Below are 24,365 nucleotides of genomic sequence, written 5' to 3' on the forward strand. Positions count from 1 at the left end.
TTCACTTTGCACTTTTTCTTATTTTTATGACATGTCTTCCTGCTTATCGCCTTGTTTTTCTGTTTCAGCAAGAATGTTAAAGGGACAGTTCACCCCAAAATCAAAGTGCATACTCCTCCCCTTACACACAGTGCTATTACTCAATCTAGATTGTTTTAGTGCGAGCTGCCTAGTTTTGGAGATATCGGCCAAGGAGTTGTCTGCCTTCTCTCCAATGTAATGTGACTTTATGACACTCAGCTTGTGGTGCTCAAAGGTCACGATCTCTTTCCAGAAATCATGGCCCAGTTACTCAAGATAAGTAGGAACTATTTTTTTTTCGACCGAACTACACCCGCCAACTGAAAGCGAATCTACTCGTGGACACACGGTTGGTTGGCGGGTGTAGTTCGGTAGAAAGAAAATAGTTCCTCCATGAAACTGCTCACAGCAAGGGTTGTGGATTATCTTGAGGAACCGGGAAATGATTTCTGTAAAGACAAATTGCTGTAGAGTTTTTCAAATGTGTTTTTTTATTATATCAGAAAGAAGGCAGACATCTCTACGGCCGATACCTCCAACACTTGGCAACTCGCACCAAAACGATCTAGATTGATAAATAGCACTGCAGGTAAGAGGGGAAATATGAATTTTAAAATTCTGGTGTGAACTGTCTCTTTAAGAAAGCAAACTTGTGTCATTTCCCTGACCAGACACTTTTGACTGCCGCTCAACTCTCCTCACTGCAAATAAATGCATCCTGTGAAATTTCCAGCAGCAGCAACACTTCGCACATCTCTATTATTTATACATGTCGCCGTGTCGTCCACACAAGTTTGTATATAACGATGTATATTTTATGGGCTTTGTGCTGAAGGAATTCATAATTTAGCATTTCCCCTCACGCAATAAAATAGTAGGCTGGCTAAATTCAAGTGCTCTGCTCTTTTGTTGCACTTAATTTAAAGGAACACTGGCGGAACATCAAAGCTAATACTTTCAGCCCAACCTTCCCAGCCACATCTCCCGCTGAGCAGGAGTGGATGCCCTCACGCTGTATAAAAACAGTGTTCAGGGAAGAAGAAAAACACCCGCTCTGCCGGAGAGAACGTGTCTAGTTTTCCGCTGACTGCGGTTGAATCTGCACAGACCCGACACATACTGATGCTCCGGTGCGATCAAGAAGGAGCCGAGGAGTGCAATGCTACGGCGTCTCCCCCTCAAATAAACCCCAATTCCCATGTTTCCCATGCCTCGATATGAAAATCAGCTTGTTTTTAAGTTATGATTGGAAGTTTTTTATTTCAGTTTTTTGTTTTGCTATTCACGGCACACGTTTATGCAGTGCACTCGAGTGAGTTTTGCCAGCGCAGCGGTGAGGTTTCACTTCACAACTTGAGCGCCCTGCACAAGCTGGAAGTGAATCTCAGCCTTGCCAATTAAGTGTTGGAGGGTTCGGAGGAAAGTCGCTCCGTCAGCAGATGGAAATCTGTGATGCTGTGTCCTAGCAGTCAACTCATTAAGGAAGTGTCAACTTTTCACAGAAAGGCCGACATGAATACCACTGAAACACAAGCGAGCACTCCCACGTCTGCTGTTATTTGAGAAATCAAATGGATTACACTAATGAAACGACTGTGGCTGGAGCAGGATCTGCTGAGTGAACCTGCCAGCCAGCCACTCATCCCGTCAATGGTACACGCTCTCTGCCACTCACGCTAACCATTAACATTATCATGCCTTGTGGAGCGCTAATGGCTGTTTTCTAATACTTCCTTGCTCCCTGAATTAGCCGCGGTGACCTTTAGAAGCTCTTTTAGTGTCCCTCGCTCTCGCTGCCATCATTCATCTGTTAGAGGCGGCAAGGGCAGCTCAAACACGGAGCCGAGGCTTCTTTGCAGCCACATTGCCGTGCACCAACGCTCCTTGTCATTTCGTAATGGTCAGTTTGAAATGATGGCAACTTCATCGCACACTTGCGCTTTTACCCTTTTCGACTGTCGAAAAAGCTTGTTGCCAATTGTTAATTGTGATGACTGGAGGGTGACCGCAGTCGCAACTCCGGTACGGCATGGACCAATCTGGTGAACTGGCCAGAGCAGGACGGATGTTTCGCAAGAAGGAGAAATCCATAAACAGCAGGTGGAGTTGGGAGTGGGCTTCAGTAATTATGATCAGCTCCTCTCTAAAGACCTCCAAAGCACAAATATAGAAGTATAAATATGCTTTCAAGGACAATTGATATCCCATGTGTAGGAAACGTTTAAACTCCTGTCAGAAGTTGAATAGAAGTAAAGCGGACATTGAAATGTTTTCCGTGGTCATTTGACAAGCACAAAAGAAAATGACGATAGCTTTTCGTTGTTATGGACAACAAACGTCAGCTTCGGAGACGGGTGGCTTTACAGTTACACCACAGTATGAGAGTGCAGCAAGGTAGCATAGATGAACAGAGCACCACCTCCAGATCTTATAAGCCCGCAGCCTCCCGACACTGTGGCTAAAAACATACTTATTTGACTTTCGGAATATGATTTTAATAACCACCAAATGCCCAATGTTTACATTTCCCTCTGCCTCATAAACTCTGATAGTGTTGTCCTCTAAGAAGTCACAACATGAATTTGAAAGAGATCAACAAAACTCAACCCTGATATCATAAACCAGCTCAAATCGATCCACTGTGAGTGAACGGGCTGCTGAAATAGTTAGACATCAATCATCTCAAGCTGCACCACTGAGGCAACAAAAAAAAGAGCTTTTTACATTTAACAATTTAAGACAAATTACTTGTTGGAATAATAACAATAATAAAAAAAGAAAGTCAATGCTATTAGTATGGCATGTGCTTTTAATAGCTCTGCCTGCCACCTCCCCTCTTCATCAGTTAAGGGCTGTGACTAAGAGATCATTTTATTCATTATCTCCTGCACACAGGGAATGAGTAACGGCGCTATGTCTTTCTCTCCAGGGGGAAGGAGTTCGGTCATGATGTAGACTTTATCGTGACCACACCTGAGCTGGGGATGGAGGAGACTTTGCTCCCCAAAATTATTGATGGACTGAAAAAGAAAGTAAGTATTTAGGTTCCTTTTTTTTTGCAATTAAGGAAAGCAATGATGATCATGTGAATGAAATGAATAGAATGAAAATAATAAAATCGAATTGGTAGGCACTACTGGTTTAAATCCAAATCACTGAACGAAAGAAACTGCTGTATAGATGAGGTAAAAAGGAGGACAACCTTATAGAATGAACGGAGCACTTCATTAGAGGATCTAGCTGCCAGAGCTAACGCTAGCTTGCTAATATGGGACCCGTTTGACTTGAAGAGTAAAGTAGGTCATATGTGCAGGAGAGTCGGTATGTTCAACAGTGATGCAAAGTGGGAAGATCTTACATACATTTCACTAAAACTACAAAACACCACGTAGCAAAGTTTAAGTTCATAATCAGATATCGATTCTACACCGCATGAATACCACGAACTCTGACACACATATTTCTCAATGTACATTTCTCAATTTTTTCGTGCACAGATCTCTGTTTCAGTATGTTTCGATAACAAGGCATCGAACGGGGGAACCGTATCGCTACAATTTAGCAAGTGACTTTAAGAACCTTTAGCTGGGCTTTTCAAGGACCACCGGCCGCTCTCGAGACCCCTTGATGGAACATGGATCCGTCAGTGAAGAGAGGAGGAGAGATAAGGAGAGGGTGGATGTGGAGGAGAGACGGACAGATGGCGTCTGATTAAAGCAGAGGGAAAGCGAGAGCAGTGAGAAAATGTCACACACACGGAGTGGTCGACAATGTTAAAGGCAGCTTATGTTTACTTGCACGTAATGGTTTGATTTTTGGCTGCACTCAAATGATGACAGTTATTTGCTGCTAATATCTCAGTAATGTGACAAATATCAGCGCGCTCCAGAAGTGTCCGATTACAACTCATGTAAACACATTTACCTAATTACACTAAACCGAGGTCTTCATCACAATTGTGCAAACAGGAGTCCAGCACGTTCATTTTTAACAACCACCGCATATCACCTCGTCCAGCTTTCTGGTCTCTGCAAGATGAGACGCGAACGGCAATATCAATATCAGTTTGCATTTAAACGGAAGGGAAAAATCTGAAGATTACAAAAAAGATTTGTTGTGTTGTTGTGGAATATTTCTATGAAAAGTCGGGAGAAGAGTTAAAGTGTTTCTTATCAATGTCAAATGAAACAGAGTCTGGATGAACGATCAAAGTTGTAATAGTCAATTTATTTGCTTGCAAGCAAAGAGAACACAGTCTCACAGACACATCACCGTCATCTGCGAGAGGTGCTCTGACGACACAGTTAAATGCACGGACATTTATACTCAGCTAGCATGCTGTCACCTTGGTTCGCAAACAAGAAGAAACAGAAGAAGGAAACCAGTCAAAGCAGATGTGTTTCCTTTGAAGCACAGTGTCCTGTCTTTACGATAACCTGAAGGTGCTTATAAGGCCTGTTTACAAATCCCTTTGTTATCAGTTTGCCCCACAATAAACCATGGATACACCCAGTCAGATGCGTCCTTTGATGTCACTGTGACCTGGTCAAAGAGTTAAGTCACAGTATGCAGAGACGTAATAAGCCAGTTTTACCATCACCCATCATATATGCCTGCAGAGGGTCATGCCCTTCAGCTGATGCCCATCAAGGGAAATACCGCAATCATGACCCCTGTGTGTCCCCGTCTTTGAAGACAGAAACAATGCACAATATGACAATTCACAAGATAACAATTCACAAGATAACAATTCACAAGATAACAGATAACAAGACACCTGGATTCGAAACTTACCAGAATCATTTAGCAACACGGTTTGGTGCCTGCACTTCTAAAGACTTACATTCTTTAACCCTAAAGCATAAGACTATGACATATTTTCCCATAACAGTGTGCAAGAGGAGGAAAAAGCAGAGACACTTTAATGTCTGCAAGTTCAGTTATGCAAACATGGATTGGATGTGCAGTTAGGTAACTATGACAGTAAAGAATTCAATCTTTTGATTGAAATAGAACATGTTAAGTGGTTGTTTTTCATCCATAATGACCCGCGCCGTTTGAGATTCCTGAAGATCAGCAGACCTGAAAGCAGTGATTCTGTTTCTGTCGTGCCCCCTTTGAAGCTGAAGTAGATTCACACGACCATTCGATAAACATGTTCATCACATCTCATTTAACCCATAAGGAGCCAAAGGAGTCTAAAAGGATAAAATAATGGATGTGAAATGCAACGTGATTGGTCGGCCGAGGCATCCAAAAGGCTCTTCTGCTGTATTTCTCTGTTGATTGTCATCATTACAATTGGTTATCTCAAACTGTGTCGACACAAAGCGGCGCTGTTTTACAGACACAACGTGTTCACAGGTCAGTGAGGTGACATTGACTCATTCCTCTGTAACTCTTAACTGGACCTTTCTGGATCGTCTTTGATCGTCCCTCGCCGGTACCCGAAGCAGCACGTGCCCAACCAACTCATCGGCGTCTTAACAGCCGTATAGATTCAAACAGAAGCAGTTCAGTCGTTCCGGTCACCTGAAAAAAACCGCTGAAACGCCTCCCGTTAAGACGGGACTTGAAAAAGCAACTTGCGCAGAACAAGAACCGTGGATTTTACGCCCCATTATCACAGTGTCGTCACGCTTCGAGTGGATCCCTGCGTGGTTGGGAGCTCACTGTGCACGTGGCGTGTTTGATAGTTATACGTTATTTAGTTTAAAATCTAAAACCAGTCTTTTAAGATAACCACATCAAATAGAGCTGCTAACATGTCGGTATATGTAAAGTCCATATTGTTGCCACACAGACGGTTGATCTCTTTCCACTGAACGTGACGAAACTAAATGTTACAGCACAACTGGATCTCCACAGGCCAACGCCAATGAGTTACGGGCAACATCCCTTACAAAGAGTGTACAGTACATGGCAAAAACAAACAAGGGAGAGGATTTGTCAACACAGTTTTCTCCCTCAAATAAACGCGGAGCAGCAAAGAGTCATGAGATTTGTCTGATGAAGAGCAGGACCGCGCCGTCTAGTCTCAGCTTTTTTTTTGTTCCTTCTTTTTGTTGTTGTCATCAACCGCATTTAAAAAGAAATCCTTCCATCCGTCCACACCTCCGCATGCATCCGCTCCTTCCGCGGTCCATCGCTGATGATAATTACCGCCCACTCGCCGCACGGCCAGTCGCCGGGCCGCTCTCGCCTCTTGCAGCCGCTCGATGTCCACTGTAGGTGAGCGGGGATGAGGGCGGATGTGCAGGGGGACACGGAGGAGGTAGGATGGATGGGAGGCGGGGCAGGTGTTTCTGAAAAGGCTTCAAGGTACGACCGGAAGCTTTTTCTTCCTTCGCAGGCTGGATGGAGTGCAGGGGTGCAGACAGGGGGGGGGGGGGGGGGGGGGCAGGTCTGCGGGGACGAGGACACAAGAGACAATGATTAACTGCCGGTCGCTAGAGGTTGACTCTAAGTCGCGTAACCTTGTCATCTGCAATCAAGCACCCTGAGGTGCAGCCCAGTCTTCACTCAGGCCTAATATCACAGGCAGTCGTCGTCGTCCCCCTCCAGCCTGCAGGGAGTTAAAAATACATCTATCTAGAAACGTCCTTGCAAAAACGGGTTCATCTCCTTTTTTTTATCTCCCTTTCCTCCTCCTGCTGATATTCTGAAAGCATAACTCGGGGGCAGAGGCAAGGTCAGCCACCGAGCTCCCGTGGCAGACGGATGAGATTCAGCTTGGCCCTGGTAATTGCGACGGAGAGCGGGAGAGAGCCATGTTTCATCTTCCGTCCATCTATCACCGCTGTCTCTAAATACTGTATAAGTGCCGCTCTCTGAAGGATGGGGCCCTCGCGCGCCCATCGTCGCCATTATGATGCCATTCAGCCCCGGGCCTCATTGTTCTGCGTCTGGACCGAGTCTGTGCAGACACGGAGCAGAGACTTTTTCCACTCTTCCGCGGTTGAATGCAGACGCACTCCGATTTGAATAACATCAGCGACAGCAACAGCGACCACTTTTGACACACGCACGGACCCGCTGCGCTTTAATTTCAGCAATCAGTCTCTTTCATTCCTGGCGGAGCTGCGAAATCAAAGCGGAAGCGCAGTTCAAACGGCCCGGGGCTAACGCGCGCTAATCTTCGACTCGGAGGCAGGGTTTCCTGAAGTCTCTCTCTCTCTTCCTCTCTCTGTGTGAGTCAGAGAGATTGCGAGATGAGATCGGAGGCCCCCGGCGTCCCTGAAAACTTCCCGTCTGTCCTCTGCATCGACGCAGGAGGACGCGACCACTCATCACTCCCCCGTCAAATACAAAGTAAATCATCGAAGAGAAAGCTTTTTTTCAATCACAATTTCAAAAGTCATGTTCACTTGACTCTTCCTTTTCCCCCCCAGCGCTCAGAGGCAAAGCTTTTGGGGGAAAGATGATCTTCTCTGTAATTCTCTCTGTAAACAGTTCTGGTGGAATAAGCTTACTCTCAGATGCTCGCTGACATTACCTGCTGCGTGGGAGATGATTACAGAGCACTGTAGGGCTAAACAGCCCCGGGCGATGCTGAGACGGGGAACTTCATGACATCCTGTTTTCATGGTGGATTTGTATGTGTGTGTGTGTGTGTGTGCACGCGCCTGTAAGGGCCGCAAAGCTCGTGGAACAAAGGGCGTCCTCTTTCAGGTGCTTAGCGGTCTTGTGACCTCCATTTTGCGGTCTCGTGCTCGCGGACCTTCTCCCACAACTTGTCTCATGTGTGGCTTGCGGGGATTTTAATTTCAGATTAGTGAGTGTTCGAGTGCTTTTTATGCCGTCTTCCTGGCCTCATTATCTGAGTGGGAAGCGTCGCTGCCTTTAGCGAGGCTATTACCAGACGTAAAGGGAACTTTAAGAAGCCATCTCCCCGCCCGATATTGGAAGGTTAGTGGTTATCGGTAATTGCAGAGGCGGAGCAGACGTCAAGAATTTTCTTTTTTTGCCTGCAACAAACGAGTCCATCCCCAAAGATGATTGAAGGTGGAGGAGCGAGGAGGCGATTTTCTTTGAGATCTGCTTTCCGAGTGCCACCTCGGATTTTTCACTACCTTTTTCCCCCCAGTGCCCTCTGGGGCATGCTGACTCGGTGTTTAATGCTTTGTGATTAACCTCAAGTCATTGGCCGTACGGGCAGGGCCCGCCACTCGCCGAGCTCGCTCCCCCAATTATTGCTCTTTAAGGGGAGTGCGTCCGATTTATGGCCAGCGAGAGGAGAGTAGCATCCCAACAGTTACGTCCGGGTGCTGGAATTAAATTGACAATTTGTGATCTTAATCGCCTTAACGCTGCTGCATCCAGGGAGGAGGCCCAATCAGCCGGGCCGAGCCTCGGAGGAAATCAATTCACGGACTCTTGTCTTTCTTTCCCCCCTCTCTATCTCTCTCTCTTTCTCTCTCTCTCTCTATCCTTTTTCTGTCTTTCCCCGCTATCTCCTCGTCCACCTATTTCTCACTTTGTCTCTCGCAGGTTGATCGCTATATTCTGGAACTCCCTCGGACTCACTCCATTTCACTCTCTTTTCTACACTCGGCTTTGTTTCTCATCAGTGGCCCTCTCTCCTTCTCTTCTCTTCAACACGCTGACATCTTACTTGGCAGAGATTTCCATTATCGGTGGAGTGGAACCATTTACTAGGGAATGGGTTTCAGCCATCTACTATGGCTGACTGAAGGCTCATCTCTCTATTGGATGCTCAGCCATCCCCCCTTCCCCCCCCCCACCACTCCCAGCCCAAATTAGCCCGATGACAAGTCTGAGCAGATGTTGGCACAGCGGTCCATGTCCTTTTACTGGCATCCACATCCATATGGCTTTCTCTGTCCACAGCCAAATCAAAAGTTACACGTTTTTTAACGCTAAATGTTACTAATCAAGTTGATTTTGCTCTTGATTTGATCACCAAGCAGATTTAATGATTGTATTCAGTGTCGACGTGATTTGCTAAACATTTCAAAGAGGCTGTTTTTGATTTCAACATCAATGACTTTGTGATCATACGATACAGTTAATAGTACCCCCTCAATGTAGGCCTGTCACGGGAGTTCACAGATAGGACCCAAACGCAAGACCACAGGAGACAGAAGTGAATGTTAAACAGGTTTTATTTATAGACAGGTGGGTGCAGGTGTGGAGCCCGTGGTCCGACACCCGAGTGGCAGATCGACAGTGTGATGTCCCGTGGCTCGACACTGGAGAGTTGACAGATCGATGGTGTGAGTCCCGTGGCTCGACACTGGAGGGCTGGTGAGTTGACGGCGTGAAGTCCCGTGGCTCGATACTGGAGTCGGCAGAGTGTAATCCGTAGACCACAACGAGAGCAGAGCGGCGGAGCGCATCCACAAACACAAGGAGGGCAGAGCCGTGGAGTGTAATCCACAGGGTTTCAGCGGGTTGAAGACGGTACGACCTGACACTCCCAGACTGCAGGACCAGAGTTTATATAGTGGCAGGCTACTCATTAAGGGGCCCTGAGTCTGGTGTGTCAGGCTGCAGGAGGTGATCAGCTTGAGTGTCCTCAGCCGTGCACGATTAAGGGTGCGGCCCTGGGAGGTGTCTGAAGGCAGAGGACAAACAGAGCACATGGCACACCACAACAGACAGGGGAATCCTGGATCCTGACAGTACCCCCCCCCTTAAGGCACGGATTCCAGACGTAACACAAGACCCAACACAGGGCGGGTGGAGGGGGTCCGGAGGAGGGATGTCCCCACAGCTATAAGGCCGACTAGGGTGGGTGGCGGGGGTCCGGAGGAGGGGTGACAGGATCTGACCCGCCACGGGGCCACCGAAGAGCGTCGGCCCCCGGTGCTCCGGCGGCCGGCCGGGAGGGCAGAAGGGCTCCGGACACGGGTGCTCCGGCGGACGGCCGGGAGGGCAGAAGGGCTCCGGCCACGGGTGCTCCGGCGGACGGCCGGGCGGGCGGAAGGGCTCCGGCCCCGGGTGCTCCGGCGGGCGGCCGGGCGGGCGGAAAGGCTCTGGAGAATAGGATGCTGGTGCCGCAGTGGCAGGTACTGGAGGTCTCTGCTGCTCCGCGACGGCAGCGGGCACTGGAGGCCGCTGCTGCTCAGAGACGGCAGCGGGCACTGGAGGTCGCTGCTGCTCAGAGACGGCAGCGGGCACTGGAGGTCGCTGCCGCTCAGAGACGGCAACTGGAGGTCGTTGCGCCTCTGGGACGGCGGCCGGGTGTGGGAGAGGCTGCGGCACGGAGGCGGCGACAGGAACTGGAGCGGACTGCGGCGCTGAGGCGGCAGGAACTGGAGCGGGCTGCGGCGCTGAGGCGGCAGGAACTGAAGCGGGCTGCGGCGTAGAGGTGGCAGCGGCAGGAACTAGAGCTGGCGCTGCGGCGGCAGGAGCGGGCTGCGGCGTAGAGGCGGCAGCAACTGGAGCTGGCGCTGCGGCGGCAGGAACTGGCGTAGAGGCGGCCGCGGCAGGAACTGGAGCTGGCGCTGCGGCGGGAACTGGGACTGCGGCGGCAGGAACTGGAGCTGCGGCGGCAGGAACTGGCGCTGCGGCGGCAGGAGCTGGAGCTGGCCCTGCGGCGGCAGGAACTGGAGCTGCGGCGGCAGGAACTGGAGCTGCGGCGGCAGGAACTGGAGCTGGCCCTGCGGCGGCAGGAACTGGAGCTGCGGCGGCAGGAACTGGAGCTGCGGCGGCAGGAACTGGAGCTGCGGCGGCAGGAACTGGAGCTGCGGCGGCAGGAACTGGCGCTGGCCCTGCGGCGGCAGGAACTGGAGCTGCGGCGGCAGGAACTGGAGCTGCGGCGGCAGGAACTGGAGCTGCGGTGGCAGGACCAGCGAGCGGCTCTGGCTCCGCGGCCGCGAGGTCCGGGGATAGCTGCGGCTCCGAGACCACAGCTGGGACTGGAGGTCGCTGCTGCTCCGGGACGGCAGCGGCAGGACCTGGAGGTCGCTGCTGCTCCGGGATGACAGCGGCGGGAACTGGAGGTCGCTGCTGCTCCGGGATGACAGCGGCGGGAACTGGAGGTCGCTGCTGATCTGGGACGGCAGCGGCGGGAGCTGGAGGTCGCTGCTGCACTGCGACGGCAGCGGCGGGACCGGGAGGTTGCTGCTGCTCCGGGACGGCAGCGGCGGAAACTGGAGGTCGCTGCTGCTCCGGGATGGCAGCGGCGGGACCTGGCGGTTGCTGCTGCTCCGGGACGGTGGCGGCGGGAACTGGAGGTCGCTGCTGCACTGCGACTGCGACAGCCGGGACTGGAGGTCGCTGCTGCTCTGGGATGACAGCGGCGGGAACTGGAGGTTGCTGCTGCTCCGGGATGACAGCGGCGGGAACTGGAGGTCGCTGCTGCACTGCGACGGCGGCGGCCGGGACTGGAGGTCGCTGCTGCACTGCGACGGCGGCGGCCGGGACTGGAGGTCGCTGCTGCTCCAAGACGGCAGCGGCGGGACCTGGAGGTTGCTGCTGCTCCGGGACGGCAGCGGCGGGAACTGGGGGTCGCTGCTGCACTGCGACGGCGGCGGCCGGGACTGGAGGTCGCTGCGGTACGGAGACGGCGGCGGCCGGGACTGGCGCAAGCTGTGCCGCAGAGGCAGTAGGAACCGGAGCTGGCTGTGGTGACGAGGTGACAGGAACAGGAGCTGGCTGCAATGCAGTCTGACTACGGGGAGCCGGAGTCGACCGGGCCACCGAGTGTTCCGCTACCCTTGCATGGCTCCGTCTCCGGCTGAGAAGGTGCTTGACCCTATACTCAGAGTTCCCCAGAGGGTCAAAAACTCTCATCAGAGCAGTCACAAAGTCCACATACCCCACAGTATTAGGCTGGTCGCTGCTCACTGTGTACATGGCCCAGTCCAAAGCCCTTCCCCGCAGTAAGCAGACCACGTAAGACACCTTGGACCTGTCTGAGGCGAAAGTCAGGGGCTGTCGGTCAAACACCCGTTGGCATAGCACCAGGAAGCCTTGACACTTCCCCAGTGTTCCATCATAGGGACTCGGAGCCGCCACGGGGGATTCCCAGACCGGCGGAGCGAGGACAGGCGGGAATAGTGCGGGTGCTGGAACTGGTGGAGACTTGACTGTCCGGGCTAGTTCCTGCCCGCACCAGCCAACCCGAGAAACCTCAGCAGCGAAGCGTCTCATCTTCGCCAGGGAACGTCTCGTCTCCTCCAGCAGCCTGGTAGTGCTGTACAGCGCAGCTGCTCCTGTGGTTGCTGGGTCCCCCTCAGAGACCTCAGCTTCCATGGATTGCAGGGCTTGACGCATCTCCATGAGCCTCTGCTGGTGTGCCTCCAGCTGCGTGCTATATCCGGCCAGCGTAGCTGCTCCTGTGGTTGCTGGGTCCATTATGGTCAGGTCGTTCTGTCACGGGAGTTCACAGATAGGACCCAAACGCAAGACCACAGGAGACAGAAGTGAATGTTAAACAGGTTTTATTTATAGACAGGTGGGTGCAGGTGTGGAGCCCGTGGTCCGACACCCGAGTGGCAGATCGACAGTGTGATGTCCCGTGGCTCGACACTGGAGAGTTGACAGATCGATGGTGTGAGTCCCGTGGCTCGACACTGGAGGGCTGGTGAGTTGACGGCGTGAAGTCCCGTGGCTCGATACTGGAGTCGACAGAGTGTAATCCGTAGACCACAACGAGAGCAGAGCGGCGGAGCGCATCCACAAACACAAGGAGGGCAGAGCCGTGGAGTGTAATCCACAGGGTTTCAGCGGGTTGAAGACGGTACGACCTGACACTCCCAGACTGCAGGACCAGAGTTTATATAGTGGCAGGCTACTCATTAAGGGGCCCTGAGTCTGGTGTGTCAGGCTGCAGGAGGTGATCAGCTTGAGTGTCCTCAGCCGTGCACGATTAAGGGTGCGGCCCTGGGAGGTGTCTGAAGGCAGAGGACAAACAGAGCACATGGCACACCACAACAGACAGGGGAATCCTGGATCCTGACAAGGCCGGACTCTTAGCTGATCTTCATAGCGACTTCGACTGGATTTTTACCCCCGTAGGGCTTTTGGTTTTACATAAAGACATATTACACTACATAGAAATATCATAGATATACAGCACAGTAAAGGGAGGGGAGATGTCGTGAAGTGGAATAGAAGTCCAACAACACGAGTCACTGATGTCCGACTTTTCCAAAGTGTATAAAAAAATATAATGACAGATAAAAGAAAGAGCTGCTGAGTATGACCATATAAATACAAATACACAGGGATACTGAGTAGACATGTTGATCATCATCAGCGGCATAGACATCCACATAAACCAAGAACTTGTTTTTACAGCGGGGAATCTGAAGTTTACAGAGTATAGGATGGCTGGGTCGAGCACTAATCGGAAGATCAAGGTTCGATCCCCGGCTCCTCCAGTCGAAGTGTCCCTGGGGCCCAAATTGCTGTGCCATCTGTTTCTGAATGATTAGAATCTGAAAGGCAAGCGGCACCTTGTATGTCAGCCTCTGCCATCAATGGGTAAATGCAGATTGCATTCTCTACTGTACACCCAGGACCTTGCTGTTCACTTTCCTGGATAGGGAATTTTCGATTTTGGATCAGAGCATTCACCAGTCCACTACATCCTCCCCAGGAAAATTCCTCCAGTCAGTGTTTTAAGATGGCAAATATCCAATTTTGTAAAAAAAAAAAAAAAGTACTAGAAATCACCATGAAGATAATAATATTTCCTATTATAAGTTTTTTCAAAAATAGTATGTTTAAATATGCATAGGATGCATTATCTAATGCTGACGTTTGGTGAATTTAGGTCCTAAATTCAAGGAGAAATCTACAGACGCAAATAGACAAAGAAGTAAAACAAACCCGTGAATGTGTGTTTTGGACGTTTCCTTTCCACTAGTCTGAAAGAAGACATCTCAAAATGGACCAGTGCATAAAAATCTGTGTTTCTGTCTGGGATGTCTCCCCTTAAAGAAACATAACCTCGACTTAGCCATTTCCAACACCTCCAGGCCTGCATCTAAGCCGCCTTTTATCTCTAAGATTTTCAAGTTCCTGGCTCGAAAGAAAGTTGCTCATGGAAAACAAAAACAAAAACGCTTTGTGAGGATGGCAGTCGGGCTTCTTTAAGGACCACAGCACTGAAACTATTTGTGTGAAATGATCTCCGGATGAATCCAGAACATTCAACATTAGGCCACAAATGGTCCCACGTTTCTTTTTTTTACCCGGCTCCAAACCTGTCAAATATAAGAAAGACAGGCTTTGGTGTGTTTAATGGCTCAATTCTAGTTCAGACAGTGGGACAGTCGTCCTTGTCCGACAGACTGGCAATCACTTCCACACCGACGATATTCAGCCAATTCTTCCAGTACAATGTTTTTACTTAAATATATATTAATACCATCAGACTTTCTGCAGCTTATCTGTGACAATAGAGAAGCTGTTTTAATTGCCTGGACAGAAGTGAATTTGACAGTCCGCCGAACAAATACTGTGACATCCGCCCATTAATTGAAACATTTTACTGTAATTGTGCTTTTTGATCCAAGTTTGAGCGGGATCCCAGTAATCACATCTATTTAATATACAAATTTAAACATTCAATTCCTGCCAGTCAGTCTGGCAATCCTCTCATGCTGATTACCACAACGCTATCGAGGCGCAACTCGAGTCTGGTAAAAACCCCTCCGTGCTTTTTGTTCAGGACGAAGAGACGACGTCACTCCGAATGATGTTGTCTTTTGGAATTGATGAGACTGCTCAACGCCTCGCTTACAGATTAAACGCCGGGGCTTTTTACCTTCTATGAGCCTCTGATCCTCAGATACAGTCGGGCTCTTCTTGGCTGCTTCTCAAGTCTGGGCTAAAGATGAAAGGTGACCGGGTTTTTGCTGTCAGGGCCCCCCCGGGGTGCTCGAGAGAGACTGGCCTCTTTAAAGTCGCTCGCCAAGACCCATGCAGAAAGGCCTTCCCATAATTGCGTGACTTTGACTTAATTTTATGTTTATATTTAAGCTGAGTGTTACAAATAATACTGCTATTACTGGTTGTCAAGATTATTGTATAAAGAAAACAATCTCCAACATCCATGCTAAAATACTTTCCCCTCACCAGGGCATTCTGCTGTACTGTGACTACCAGGCCTCCACCTTCGATGTGGCGAAGCTGCCCAATCACAGGTTTGAGGCCATGGACCACTTTGCGAAGTGCTTCCTGATCCTGCGGCTGGAGGGCCGCCGAGTGGAAGGGGGTCTCCACAGTGCCGAGGGGGACGTCAGGGGCTGGAGGGCAGTGCGCGTGGACCTGGTGTCGCCACCTATGGATCATTACGCCTTCGCTCTCCTGGGCTGGACCGGCTCCAGGGTATGAGGGATTTATACAGTACAGGCCGAGTGACAGTGAGCAGTAGCTGCAGGTGGAATCCATTGGGTAAAAAAAAAGAAGCAGGACAAATGTAGAAGTGTGCTGTCTTTTATGATCGATCATGTCTTGTGTGCGCCGCCGCCATGTAATAGAACAAGGTCGAGGTCCAGGTAGTCTGTCTGGCTCTATGGAGACATACTTTTTAGACAACAACCACCTTCAAGGAGATTTGAAAGATATGAAAAAGTCAATACAAAGGCAAGTGTGCAATGTTATGTAAAAATGTCTGACATGAAAATACCTTCTTTGTCTATCAGGAAGAAAATATGCATTCAGGCGACCCTATTTCCTGTCAGTGCCATAAAAAAACAGATAAGTGAAATAGATATTTGGTTTCAGACCATTGATTCTTTTCTTCCACAGCAGTTTGAGAGAGACCTGAGGAGGTTCGCTCGAGGGAAGCGAGGGATGCTTCTGGACAACCACGCCCTGTACGACAAAACCAAGGTACGTAGTGCAGCATTAGGTACACAATCAATCGGCGCGGCGGATCGACAGGAGAGACACCCTGTCAGCGTGGTGTCCCGTCAGCCAGTCCCCTCGGGGGGTGACACAGGTCAGAGTCGCCGGGATCGCCGGGTGGCAGCTTCCTGACAGATTTTATACACAACCAGCCGACTCAGATGGTGTTTCTTCAAATGCAAGGGCAGAGCATGCGCAAAAAAACACGCACACACATTCCTCCGGATAAAACCTTCGCTGGAGTCTGATGCGGTAAGAAGGCACGTCGAGCACTTTGAAGAAGAACAGATGATTCTTGAAAGTGAGCTATTAGCCTGGCGGAGATTGTAGAAGTGCAGGGAAATAGGCCAAGCACACACGCACGCTCTCTCTCTCTCTCTCTCTCTCTCTCTCTCTCTCTGTCTCTCTCTCTCTCTCTCTCTCTCTCGCTCTCTCTCTCTCTCTCTCTCTCTCTCTCTCGCTCGCTCACTTAACCAGCGCCATCGCTTCCACAGGCCCGTTTCAAGGTCAGCAGAAAGCTTAACGTACATCCGGACAGAATCCCGCACATCACAGTCGCAATTAAGGTAATGAAGAGCAATCAACTGTCCTGCCGCCACTGCCTGCACTCAACGATCCCTCTGTTCTCCGTGGGCAGGAGAGGAGGGGTGTCCCTCCCCGTTCTTTGTCTTCTTTTCTTTTTCGTCCGACGCTCACCGACGGTAATTGGTTCGACGATGGCGCGGTAATGGAGCTTCCATCTTCTCCGCGACCCGTCTAATTGGCCGGTGGTGTCGGAGAGATTGGGCGCCGCTCGTGTCAGAGAGACAGGGGAGCGATGAGGACTGGCGTCTGATTATAAACGGGAGACATCCCCGCTAAAGACCAAAAGACGGTCATTTAGAGGACTTAAATCTGGTCGGCTTCAGAAAGCTCTCACTGGATACAAGCTGGTCTCCGTCTTATTATAAAATGCTTAAAAGAAGATTAGAGGGCTAATACTCAGGCTAATGATCTCCCAATTAAGAACAGGCTCATGGGGCGTCCTCGTCTCGTCGTGGGAGGGAGCTGGACAACCGTCACACGGAGACACGATGACTCGGGGCTCATGCGCACCATGTTTGCAGTGTGAAGCACTCACTGTCACACAGACTGCTTGCGCAGGTGTAAACGATGTTATTCGAAACACAGGTGACACTGGAGGACCAGCAGCGAAACAGCTGAAAGTGCAGGTTCTGGTCCATCGTGGGAACATTATCCAAACCAATTACAGGGAATGACCCCACAACGCGGGGCTTTATGGGTGTCAGGAGACGGGTGTTAACAGCTGGAGTTCCTCGCGCTTGTAAAGCCTCGCATAACATAATGAACACACTACAGCCTGCGCTGGGAGCGGGACGAGGAGCACAGCTCTCAGAACCGCCACGTTGAGATGCTAAGCTAAGCTTGTATGGCCTTCGACGTTTTCTCCTCTGCTCTCCTCTCCTCCTGTCGCCAAATCCTCTAAACCGGCAGTGACCAATACTTCGGCTCCTTTATAACCACCGTCAAGGTAATAAGGAGGCCCGAAAAGGAACTAAATCACAAACTGAAAATCCATTTTCTGTTTTCACTGTTTCTGAAGAACCATTGTGATCGGGCAGTTTGTCAGAGAGGCACTTCTCATATGGTCATTTTGTTCTTTTGTAGTTTTCTGTTATTCGATTGTTGCACACAGACAGAGAGTGAAAACACCAGAAATAGCAACAATCGATATTATTGTGTATCATTTGTATAATTTCTGCATTGGTATTTGAAAGAACGATTTCCACTTAGTGCTGAAACAATTAGTTCATGAATTCATTGGACGACTGACAAAAAGATAAATCTCTTGCAGTTTTGACTGTCGATAAATTGTTCAGTCATTTGTCGAAGCACAAATGCCAAACGTTCTCTCAGAGATGTGAAGTCTGCAGGTTGTGAATTGTTGGTCAGACAAAGCAATGTGAAGATATCTTCTTGGGCTTTTGGTTATTAATATTTTGAAACTAGTTTCTGGCCACCTCATGAATGCAAACCCAACATCGTCTCTCTTTTTGCTCCGTTTTTGGTCTCAACCAGCTCCTGAGGGAACATGACTCTTTAGCATCTATATGCTCCACTAAGTTCACCAGCCGCTCACTTACACTTTGTCCGCCTGCTGTTTGGTGTTAAACACATAGTGTACCGTGGGTTTTTAGAGATTGTTGCCAAAAGAAACACTGAGAGCGGTGAGAGTGAACTTAAACAGTAAAGCGGCGAGTCGCACAGCTGAACAGTGAGTCAAAACTCACTTCAGAGCTCCGTGAAGCCGAAGGTGAGCTGCAGGTTCAGGTGATGACTCATCCCTCACATTGTTTTCCCATCGTCCATTGCTACATTGCTGTAAAGTACTGATAGTTGCAGCCACACTGGGGACGACTGCATGCTCACTGTATGAATGAATGCATGAATGCTGTAGCAGCAGACATTTTTGAGGCACATTTAACATTTAACTCCGGCTCTGTTCTATTCAGGTGTCTGTAACACCAGGACCCTGAAACTGGAGCAGCGAAATGGAATTCAGCCGTGACTGATTTTATTATTCACACCTGTGCTTTTCCTACCGTGACATGTTAAAAATGCCTTCCAGTCTCACAGTATCAGACAGCGACGGCCCTGACGTCTTGTGGTCCGGTACCCAAATGCAGATGTGGGTTTCCGAGAAAGCGCTCCTGCTGTGGAAGAGGGTGTTGTTTTTCAAACGAAGAAGCCACCGAGTCAGTCGGTTTGTGCTCGCGACCGGCCACTGCCAAACCAGGAAATCATTCACACCCCGGCGTGATCGATATGGCTGCACCTCCAGTGTGAGGTTGGGGTCGGGACACCCTGCGAGCAATAACTGACATCCAGGCGTCCTCTGGAAACACTCCGCTGACTTGTAGTGCCACAGGCACTTACAGCCAGCATCAGTGTGTGGCCTCCACAGTTGAATTTTAACTGTAGGTCTGAGGTGGTGGCGGGGGAGGGAGGCGGGTTTGTGAGTGTGTGTGTGTGTGTGTCCTCTGCTGTAAGTCTGAAGGTTTGTGATAATTAATACGTGTAGCGGGCTTGATGAATGAGGACAGGTGGAGGATTTCATCATGCCCAGACAGACTGACTCCCTCCCTGGGCAGGAGGGATCCATGACCTGCCCAACACCTAGAAAGAAAAGAAAAAACCCCTCCATGTGTGGCAGGATCTACCCTTGAAGTCCAGTCTTTGTGCGTATTTCTGTGCGCAGAGTTTGAGTTCTCATCGGTGCGGCTCCGCTGGTTCCCAGGCTGCAAACCAAAGCACAACTTCTTAAAAACAACTCCGTGCAAATGCGGTTCGCTGTCGTTTGCTCCCGCGTGAATAAATTGTGTGCTACGCACTGCGGGGTGTGAGAGGGTGTGTGTCAGTATGTGTGTCTCTCTCACAGGGTAATTACTCTATGTCATCTGTAGGAGTGTGATTAATGAGGTTCTGGTCAGAAGGCAGCGTAGATGTCCTGGCTTTAGTGCTGAAGCACAGTTACTGATATGAGAGGACCATTCATATTCTCCCCTGACACTCCTCCGGCTCTACACCACACTCTGATGTGTATTCAAGTGACTAAATATTATACGAAGTACAGCATTTTGCCAGTAATATTAATTATGAAGATAAAAAAATTACTTTTTGACATCTTAGAATTCTCAAATCTACTCTACACTAGATTTACAATGTGATCATTTGTTGTATAATATATACATATATCAATGAAACCAGGAATTGTATTATCAAACTGATAAGAATTGAACTTAAGACTGCTCTATAAAGGCAACTTATGAGTCATAAAATGTGAGCAATAAAGAGACTTATCAAGTGACGTACTGCAACTTGCAGCAAAGTTTTACATGATTGATCTCGTGTATGCTCCGAGCAGGAATAGACAATCAGACACATGGATTTATATATAGATACACCTCCCGCATTGCTCTTTAAACAATTGTATTAAATTAGCAAAACAATTCTTGTGATTTGTGTGAAAACCTTAATATTTCCACTGGCAACCGACATAGAAAATAAATAAGAGATGGGAAAACAATCTATATTTACTATATTTATGTATAAATATGGATGAAATATTTGTCAATTGGCTGAAAGAAAAACCAAACTGAAACAGACTGAATGAAGATCATAAAAAGGTGATTGGAAAACAAAATCTTTCTTCCTGTTGGTTGTACTCCTGATATATGCAACAGAGAAAGTGGTGAAACATCATGTCAAGTGTGCTCCATTCTGAATGATACACATTGCTTCATCATGACGTGACGTTATTATTTGATATTATATCAGTCTTAAACAGATGGTGTTTCTGTTCTGCCGTTATCGAGGATCTACTGTTTGCCGACGTAAGAGACTTCAGGGTTCCTCTTCATTTTCAGGTCTGTAAATGACAAATTTGATGAATAGCTTTTATTCTTAAATAGTTGTAAAATTAAAGGATTGTTACTTTCATTTTATTTCACTTTTAGCACTTCAATAAATACAAAAGATTGAATGCAATATCATATTGCATTCAATATTGTTCTTATCTAACAACCTTCCAAGAATATTTATTGCTGAAATTAAAATTACATTCTGGACTTCATAGGTTTCTGGGCAAAACAATTGAAATGTTTCTAGCTGTTGAAGTGCAGTTGTATCGTAGCAGTGAAAGCTTCCTGAATATCTGGGCTGAAAGCAGCACATAAAGTTCACACGTGTTGACTGGGATCCCAAATATAATTAAATATGCTGTAATCGCATAAAAGATCGACACATTTACATTAAAAAAAAGTTTCAAATAGTTTATTGTTTCTACCAATACTACGCTTTGTGTGTGTTAAAAAAGGGCCCATCTGTTCGAGACATTTACAGAAGCATGAGGGTCCACAGGAGATTCCTTTTAACATTAGAAAAATACATAAATGAACAGCAGATGCTAGCCCAATTTTCCCTGACGAGCATAAAATGTTTAATTTAATAAGTGATCACAGGGAAGAGCGTTTCTTTCTTGTGCTACCTCTCTCTCTCTCTCTCTCTCTCTCTCTCTCTCTCTCTCTCTGTCTCTCTGTCCGCCGGGGGAAACAGCAGAATTTAATACGAGGCTCACTGTCAAATTACGATATCTCAGATGTAGAGTGCTCACAGCTCTTTCGACCCCCCACCCTGTGAGCAGTGGATGAGTGGACAATAACGGGGCAATTGCACTGGGCTTTGGGGAGCGGCGGTGACGAACGCTCCCTTGGCTGGCCGGCCGGCCTGCTGGCTGGCTGGCTGGCTCTATCCCCCCCCCTCTCAGCAAGCAGCGGAAGGGGGAGGAGAGGTTTAATTTAGCGGATGGCGGCACAAGGACCCTCGGGGCGTCACATACTGTAAGACACACACATACCTGAGCGCGCCTTGTGACGGACAAGTGGGCCCGAGGAAGGTGCGGCCCCCGTCCTCCAAACATCCTGCTGGCAGGCTGGGAGAGCTGGGAAATTAGCCTTTTTTTTTTATTTCAATGGAGTGATGTGCGGAGTAGGCGGGGGAAGGTTGCTCACTTACCGTTCACATTTGCAAACGTTTCACCTCGACCTTGGTGGCACGTCTGTTCTTACAGTGAGAATTCTAATTAACGGAGGCAGATGAACAGACCCGTGCGCTTGAAAAGGGAGGGCTGCGTTGGGACGTTTTTCAAGGTCAGAAGTTGACCCAGTTCATTCAGTGCTTGGTGGCCATAAGCTTTCAACCAAAGTCAATCCATTTGTACAATATACTATACCAGGGTTTCTTAACCTTTATGACCCAACTTTTCAAGTACAAAGGGTCCCGGGCGGGGCCCATTCAAATATTAACACTATTAGTTTAACTAATTGATCTCACTTTTGGTTTGATTTGTATTCAATAACTATATTGTTACCTGTTGAACTCCACCCCTATTTTGGAGCAAAACCGCCTAAAATGACATTCCCAAATTAAAATGGCTGTAGCTTCTGAACCACTCTGACTATATGCATCAAAAGTGTCAGACAACCTGTAGGTCATACAGAAACAGAGCAGTGGGCCTTTGGAGTCAGTAAAAATTTAAGATTTTTGTCCGCATAAAATAAAAAAGTATCTTTCAGTATAAATAACTGCCGGTGGCTGTATCTGTACAGGTAAAGGACAGTATAGGGCTGTAACTACACTATCAGTGAACAACTGCCTCAAATTTGAAGAATTGGACAAAGTATGACCATTCTAGAGTGTTTCTTCATGAAGAGATCCAGGCGGAGCTCTAAAAGGACATTTGGAGACCCAAATGGACACATGGTAACCACATGATATTCTGACACACTAAAGGTGTTTCTCCCTTTCTGATATTATATTATTTTCCTTTTATTTTTAGCCTTTGCAAATTGATAGAGTATGCAGGGAGTTCAGTTACGCAAGGTTATACGTTGGTTGACGGCTTATAGAAGAGGAAGATAAGGTTTGTACTATAAGTAATATTGTTTTCTGAAGGCAGTAGCTCCATGGTAACATCCGCTAGCACATTGTCGGGTCTGTAATGTGTCTTTTTCCGTCGAAATGCTGCAAGATACGACTTGCAGCGGTTATGGCGACTTTGGACAGTGTGTGTGTGGGCTCCTTTTGTGAAAAATCCATAAGAAATGAAAGAAAATCGATGATTTCTTTGCAAAGATGAGGATTTTGGGCATGCTGGGATACCAAACACGGACATGTTTTGTGACGTAGTTTGCGCAAACAAGCCGTAGGAACGGAAGGGGAGGGGATCGCGGAGTTGAACAGGCAAAACCCTTGTCAAATAAATGAGATGATAGAATGTGATGATCACAAAGACATTTATTATCATGTGTATGTAAACCTGCATACACAGCAAGAAGCCCAACAGACTTTCCCACGAGCGTTGGATGTTTCGTCGCTTGGTGTCGCTTTATTTTTGAAGGCTTCAGTGCTTCGTTTGGTAGGATTAGCTCACATTCCACACACTGAGCACTCGGCTCTGCCTCGTTGCCTCCGTTCACAAAGCCGTACTTAAGACAGTCAGGATTGCACACATTTAGACTTTTGGGGGGTATGGCACCACTGTCGTCTTCATTTTTTTCTTTTTAAAAACTCATCCATAACTTTCGCTACAGGCTAGCGGCTAGCTGAGTGTCTTCTTCTGCTTATTGGAGCTTGTTAAACAACTGACTGATGCATTACCGAATCTTTAAAGAATCTTTGTCTGTACGTCCGTCCGGTCCGTTCTCGTGAACGCAATATGTCCGGAACGCCTCTCGGGCACAAACTTTGGCACAAACGTCCACCCGATCTCAAGGATGAACGGATTTGATTTTAAAGGTCAAAGGTCAAGGTCACTGTGACCTCCTGTCCGTCCCATTCACAGGAATCGCATTGAGTGATATTTTTCTTCAACTTTGGCACAAACCTCCACTTGCACTCGTGGTTGAACTGATAGCAATTTAGTGGTCAGCTCAATAATTCATATGCCAATTTATGCCAATTTCCCACAAATACGATAAAAGAGTGATGACATTTTTTGACAGACGTGGATGTGAACTGTGACTGGTTGGCTGGAGATGTACAACTGCGAGGAGGTGATTCTAGTTGGTGGTAATATGAAGAAGGGCTTTGCGGTTCAGAAAAATCGAGAGAGGAGAACCAAGGGAAGGAAGCAAATACACACACAGATGAGCAAACGCATTGGCCTCTAAACCACACGAGCTGCAGTTCTCTCTCTCAGGCTGTAGCAGAACATAGTGGCACCGTTCTCCAGCGTACCGAGTCACACTGAACGTAGCATCCCAACCACCAGCCCCTCTGCCTTTGATCATAAAAGAACAAATATGATCCCGGACTAATTCGAAACATGCAGCAATTTCATGCTACTTCAATACCATTTGTGTTTCCATTAGTGAACCATTAGCTGAGGGTTTTGATCCAATGCAGCTCATAATAAGCGAGAAAAACCTTAAATTATTCCTGTTTGTCGGCCATGTTGTCAGAAACCAATAACAAGGAGCGCAAATATCAATAGCTACAATAAGACACGCACCCATTCCTGCTGTGCATCTTCATGATATTCACATGAAATGTAGCTGAGGAGGGCTGAGTGTCAGCACGGAGGCGTGAGCCGGAGGAAAGTTTGTTTTTTACATTGTGTTACACAGGTACAAACAATATGTAGCATTTCATTAAGCACACTAAGTGAATTACAAGTCGAATCATCGTCACTGTTTATTTTTGCTGCGGAAGTGGAGTATTCCAGGAACATTGCACTGGTAATTGCTGTTCTATTTTCAGCAGCAGCAATTGATTTCAAGTTTCTTTTTTTTCTTCCCTTCCTTCCTCTAGGCTCCCTCTAGTGTGTTGATAGTTTCTTTTGTCACAGCCTTTGTGCAGTATGTTAGTGGTTTGAGCGTGCATTCAGTATTGGATTAATGCTCTTTTTTGTTTTTAATGTTTATCCTCATAAAGGAGTCAATAACTCAGTGCAGTAG

At 48.2% G+C, this 24,365-nt stretch overlaps 1 protein-coding gene across 1 annotated transcript in view; it reads left to right on the plus strand.

Moving 5' to 3' along the window:
- dntt (deoxynucleotidyltransferase, terminal) overlaps positions 1-24,365 on the plus strand; it is a gene marked incomplete at both ends in the record, with an annotated part of 68,792 nt that overhangs the window by 23,858 nt on the left and 20,569 nt on the right. Inside the window, 3 exons of the mRNA XM_079280647.1 lie at positions 2,951-3,053; positions 15,079-15,327; positions 15,751-15,834. Coding sequence (XP_079136773.1) covers positions 2,951-3,053; positions 15,079-15,327; positions 15,751-15,834 — 436 coding nt within the window. The remainder of the gene's footprint in view (positions 1-2,950; positions 3,054-15,078; positions 15,328-15,750; positions 15,835-24,365) is intronic.

This window comes from Melanostigma gelatinosum (assembly GCF_949748355.1).
Source record: "Melanostigma gelatinosum genome assembly, chromosome: 12".
Taxonomy (NCBI): domain Eukaryota; kingdom Metazoa; phylum Chordata; class Actinopteri; order Perciformes; family Zoarcidae; genus Melanostigma; species Melanostigma gelatinosum.